Raw genomic sequence first — 6,226 nt, forward strand, 5'->3', positions numbered from 1 at the left:
ACTTGTCACATATGACATATTACATCATGTCCCTATGAAAAGCTAGCTAACTAAAATCCCTAGGAAAACCACTTGAAAGAAATTTATTAATTGAAGTTTGTTTAGGGAAGTATATTCAATATATACTTTTAGATTACTCATGATGAATTATTTTTGAAACTGTCAAAGTGAAGACAAATTATGTGTTGTGAGTTGTGACATTTTCAAAACCTATATCTTCACCGACCATCTGTAGAAACAAGAAAAGTATGCACATTAAAAAAATAATTACTTCCAAAGGAATATTTGATTTGTAACAATTTCAAACTTAGGCTATGCTATGTTCTCTTCACTCTAAAATTTAGTAAAATTAATTTTAGTTTAGTAAAAGTAATTTCATTTCAATAAAAATAATTTTGATCAGTAAAAATTAATAACTTTAAAAATAAAATATAATAGAGGATCGGTAAAAAAAATTCAGTTAAAAATAATTTCAATTTAATAAAAATAATTTCAATTTAATAAAAATAATTTAATTTAAACAAAAATAATTTTAGTTATGACTTGCTAATAAGCTATATGCTCGCTCGTTAGCAACCAGAAAATGATATAAACCATATTATAACCCCCTTTAACTTGTTTACAACCTGGAGTCCAAGGCCAGATTAACTCAAACCCTAATTGACTCAAATCCAAATTTGACTGAGCAGATCGACAAATAAATCGATTTAATTGAAACAAATAGTGACTTGAACTGCCCAACCCCCCTATGACCTAGTCAGACTAGCCAAACTAACTTGTTTATTTCAATTAGAATCAATAAGTATTGGTCTATCACAGGTCAATCCAACATCGATCCAAGCCCAAATGATCATACTCAAATATGAGAGGGAAATTTTGAAATAAAAAGGCAACATAATAAACATATCAACTATTTCTCCTAAATTTACACCACGTCATTTATCCATTAATATTAGCTTTACAGGCTCGTTAAAAATAATAATATTATTAGCTTTATAGGAGAAGAAAAAAATATATATAATATAACTGCTTATAAAAGTGATAATGACAGATAAGATTTAGCTACTATGAAAGTTTATTGGTTAGAGCTGAGTCATGACCAGAGAAGATTTGATATCTGGGGCCACTCAATCACTGCTATTAGGGGGAGAAGACAAACGTGAATATGCATTTTCCATACTGGTAAAATTAATTGCTTAGATCAGTTATAAAGACAATAACAGTAAAAGCCAGTTAAGCTAGAGAAACGTTACTCAAGTTTAATTCACAACTACAAATTGCAATAAACAATTTAAATAAATAATATGATTAAGAACAACAAAGTTAGATGAGTATGAGTCCCATTAAAAAAAAAAAAAAAAAAAAAAAAAAAAGTTAGATGAGTATGAGAGCTAATAAGTTAGATATTTACTCCTTAAGTAGCATTTGGAAATAATTTCCACATTTGGACAAGAAAAAAAATTGTCGTTGAATAGCAAACTGGTTTCCTAAACAGAAACAGATGGAGGGAGTTGTTTTATATGGGACCCACTCACCAACAGTTGAGAAAACTCTCAAATTTACGCGCTCAAGTATGCATTAGTTGTTTCTAGCCCGAAAAAACGGCCACCTTTGCCAATACTCTTTGTATTTTGATTTTTCATTTGTACTCCGTATTTATTATTAATTTATTAATTTTTAATTTTGAGTGAATCCGTCAATAATATAATAAAATAAAATTATACAACATATAAACAACGTAAATTTTATCAATTCGTAACACATTGAATCAAACAAAAAGTAATTGTCATTTGAGAAGATCTTACAATGTAGGATAGTTCTTGCATACTTGTATTTCACTGGAGAATACTGTCTTTTTAAAAAGATGGTTAGCTGATTTTTGTTGTAATTTGGCACTATTTTGTAGATCATCTAATTGTATTTACAAACTTAAAAAGTGTTGCAAACATAATTTTTTACCAACAACCTAATTCTCGATCATGATTATCCACCAAGGGAAAATAAATGTACTACTATTACTTTGTACTACTACAAAATTGATGAACATCGTCAACTCCACCACAGGGAAATGTGCGTACGACAAACAACACTCAAATTATGCTATTTATTAAAAAATAAGACTGAATTAAACTAAAAAAAAGAGGTCAAAAATAGTCTAACCCTAGAATAGTTAGAGGATTTCTAACCTAAATGACTAGAGAAACTAAAAACAATAGGGGGGAGAGGTCTTTTCTTTACTTAAAAATCTTTTCATTCTTACTTGGATTGTATTCGTATAAGAAAACTAGAGGTGGCGTAAAAGAATAAAAAAAAAATTAGAACCCATTAAATAAAATAAAGAAAAAGATGCTTTTATATATATATAAAAGAACAAAAGAATCTAATTAGTAAAGGTTGCTTTCTTGAATAATTTGAGTATAAAAAATTATATGATAAATATTTTAATTTATTTATATCGAATAATGCGTGTATTCTTAAAGAAGGGAGTTTGAAAATTTGTTTAATTTATTTGATACTATTTTCTATAATATTTATTTAATCTTATATAAATATTATTGAATATTAAATTTTTACGTAATAGACACATGTATCGTGTGCATATACGACTAGTAGTACATCTATTATTGATCGTACACAAAAGTAAGTTAGGTTTGTTGGTAATTAAAATTTTGGTAATAATTTTAAATTATGTAATAATTTAAAATGTCATTTATTATATTTCCTTTGTAGCTTTTAATTTCTATACAAAAAAAAAAAAAAAAAAAAAAAAAACCATTTGCCACCTTTGTAAAACGTCTTGTTCCCCTCTCTCTCTATATATATCCTAACAAAGGCACCCTTAATTTCTCACTACCCTTATTTCACAACCAAAACCCTTAGCTTATACTCACAAAACAAAACAAAATATACAAGCTTTTATCACCAAAATGGCTCATGAAATAAATCATGAAAATGATGCTTTTCTATGGGAAACCCAATCATGGGTTGATTTGTCCAATGATACTGCTGGCAATTCTGGTGGCGAGAAGGTGGTTTCGGTGCCAGCCACGGAGCCAACGGGGGAGAGGAAACGGAGGCGAAGCGCAGCGATGAAAGGGAAGGGAAAGGAAGGGGAAGGGCCATCGGAGCATGAGATACACATATGGACTGAGAGGGAGAGGAGGAAGAAAATGAGAAGTATGTTCGCAACTCTTCACTCTTTGCTCCCTCAACTTACTCCTAAGGTAAAGACACATAAATCCATACTAGTATTTACAATTTTGCATGTCATTGTCATTATTCAATTTGTTACCAATCAAAACATTAAAAAATAAAAATTAAAAAAAAAAATCAAAAGAAAAATAAATGACTAATAAATTGAGATAGAGTTGTTGTTTAATTATTTTATTAATTTGTTGTCATTTTTTGGATGCTAATTTTTAAGGGATTTAGTTTTTGTAATGTTGATTTATTGTTTTTTTTTTTTTTAAAATTTTTTTTTTAATTCTGCTAGAGAGAGTCATAAAAGCCAAATTATGTATGTGAGATTTAATTGATCAATACTGCCCTAAAAATAATTAATTAAAAAAAATTATGGTATCAGAGGTTTTTTTTGTTTTTGTTTTTGTTTTTTTACAGTCTTAATAATTCAAGCTTTCCAATAAAATTAACTTTTTGATAAAATAATGGTAAATAATAAAGCAAATCATCCCAAATTGTCAATCAACTTATCATATCCCTTTATTCGTAAGTCTTGAGTTGATGGATCGAGTCAATGACCATGAGTTTGAATGTGTTTTTTAAGATTAAAAAACGTGTCAATGTTCATGGTAATACAACCCATTTTGAAGTTAATTGTTTCATAATAAATTTTATTACCAAGTTTAAGTTGGTATATTGATTGAGTAGAAATATTTTTATAAAAAAACACATTACCATTTTGAGTAAGGGGTACGGTTTGCATGGTATGCGTGTATTTATCATGAAACTATTTTGAGAGTTTATTTCATTTAAAACTTACAGACAAATTCATTATCGTTACTATCACTATACTTGAACCTTGGTAATTGTGTATTTAATGGCCGTTAAAGCCTTGCGTTAAATTTTTCGACTACATACCTTATTAGACTAGTCACAATAATTTTGTTTATATGAAAATTAAACTTATGAATCTATCCCCTCTAGTTTTCAAATGAAAAAATTAATTAATAAATTAATAAAAAAAATTGTGAAACTGAAATATAAAATCTGCACATCTAGCAAGAACAAATAATTAAATTATTTGTAAGTTGGAGGTTGGAAGCTTTATCCTTGAATTGCTCCAAAGGAAGTTCCAAGTAATAATTTTGTGAAAAATAATTATGATAATTCCTTTTTTCCATGATTTAATGTGAAAAGTATATATACAGAGTTTTCAAAAGAGCAAGAAAAAAAAGCGTAGAACTTTATATATTATAAATTAACAACCAATAAAAAATTAAATCCTTATACGGATTATACATAATTTTTATGACATAATACCATATAATACACTCTCCGTCCCAAATTTACATTTTTACTTTTATATGAGGAATAAATAGTAGAAGTAGGAATGTAATTGGAGGGAATGAAATAATTAAATTAATTGTTTAAATTTACATGAGATCAGGCAGATAAAACAACCGTAGTTGAAGAAGCAGTGAACTACATCAAAACCCTACAAAACACCGTCGAAAGGCTTGAGATACAGAAGATAGAACAGAATCAAGAAGTTCCACCCATCATGTCGTCGTCTTTCCCAATCGGCCCCTCGGTCCCAGCCAATTCGAGGCTAGCTACGCTCCCTACTACTAGGGAAGCGTTTATGGCTAACCAAGTTTCTCTGATGAACAACAACAACGACAACAACAACAACTATTCGACTGGTTCATCCAGGACTGTGAAAATAAAAACATGGACAGCTTCAAATGTGGTGCTGAGTATTTGTGGCAACGTTGCGCAATACGCTGTTTACGCAACAAAGAAGCCAGTTCTGTTTACTACAATTTGCAGTGTTCTTGAGAAGTATGCGATGGAGATTTTTGCGGCTAATATCTATACTGATGATGCTAATCGGAGCCATTTCATGTTTCAAACCCGTGTAAGTTTTCTTTAGGAAATCTTAACAAGTAAGAGGTTAAGTTGATAATTGAGGTTCAAGAATATACATATTTTATACTCTATCATGTCAATTTTATTAGGAAATCTTAACAATTACCACCTTCTGTTATATCCATTTTAGCAATTATCACCTTTTATTTTTTTTTTATTTTTTTTTTAAAATTACCACCTTTTATTTTCAAAAACATCAAAAGCTACCACCTTCTTAGCCCCCAACTACCACGTGACGTCATTTTGGGCACATTATTTCCCTTCCCTCCCTATTTCGCTCACATTTCTCATTCCTATGTGAATTCTCATCTCTCCTTTCACTTTTTTTCCCTCCAAACCACCAATAATTGTTTGTCAATTTTGATTTGGAGGAGTGAATTTAAGTGTTTTTTATTGTTTGGGGGAAAAAAAGTGAAAGGGGGGATGATAATCGAGTTAGGAATGAGAAATGTGAAGGAAATTGGGAGGAAAGGGAAAGAATGAGCCCAAAATGATGTCATGTGGTAGTTGGGAGACAAAAAGGTAGTAACTTTTGATGTTTTTGAAAATAAAAGGTGGTAATTTTCAAAAAAAAAAAAAAAAAAAAAAAGAAGGTGGTAATTGTCAAAATTTCCATTTTATTATTAATTTCAGCTTGAGAAGGGGAGTTATTCTAATAATTAAGCTCATTAAATTGTAGAATCATAAAATAAATATGTGTCACTCTTTTATTAACTATGCATGGCACCTAAGTACCTAACACATTTGGAAATTAAATTGTATGGCTTATATATGCATGTATATTAGCTCTTGTCATTTCACAACATTTTACAAATTATATGCCGTACTTGGAAAATAATTTACCTATAATAAACCACATTTGTTTGTTTAATTTTTTTTTAACGAAAACTATTAGTTTACTTGATGTCAGCTAAATTATACTCCTATAGTCGTATGCTTCAATAAATAAATAAAGTACTAGCTTTACCAAAGGGCTTGAGTGTAATTAAAGTTTCTTAAATGAAATTCTTATGGAGTGTTAATTATATTTAATGATGGTATTAAACGCTAATCATGTTTAATACCTTAATTGCCTTCTTTTTTTGAGTAATTTAAAAGGGGTTTAATTCATTAATTG

General features: G+C 29.1%; 1 protein-coding gene across 1 annotated transcript; it reads left to right on the forward strand.

Annotated features, from left to right (window-relative positions):
- The first annotated feature begins 2,799 nt into the window (after window positions 1-2,799).
- LOC145560334 (transcription factor bHLH95-like) lies at window positions 2,800-5,380 on the forward strand. Its single transcript, XM_081621590.1, has 2 exons — window positions 2,800-3,224; window positions 4,628-5,380. The coding sequence occupies exons 1-2, from the start codon at window positions 2,928-2,930 to the stop codon at window positions 5,111-5,113; spliced, it is 783 nt and encodes a 260-aa protein (XP_081477716.1). The 5' UTR covers window positions 2,800-2,927; the 3' UTR covers window positions 5,114-5,380.
- The last annotated feature ends 846 nt before the right edge of the window (window positions 5,381-6,226 follow it).

This window comes from Chenopodium album, chromosome 9 (assembly GCF_948465745.1).
Source record: "Chenopodium album chromosome 9, dcCheAlbu1.1, whole genome shotgun sequence".
NCBI lineage: Eukaryota > Viridiplantae > Streptophyta > Magnoliopsida > Caryophyllales > Amaranthaceae > Chenopodium > Chenopodium album.

What these genes read in the sequence shown, in the direction of transcription:
- LOC145560334 (XM_081621590.1), top strand. Translation starts at nt 2,928, where the DNA reads ATGGCTCATGAAATAAATCATGAAAATGATGCTTTTCTATGGGAAACC. An exon ending in TCCCTCAACTTACTCCTAAG is followed by an intron (nt 3,225 to 4,627) that starts GTAAAGACACAT and finishes ACATGAGATCAG; the next exon opens with GCAGATAAAACAACCGTAGT.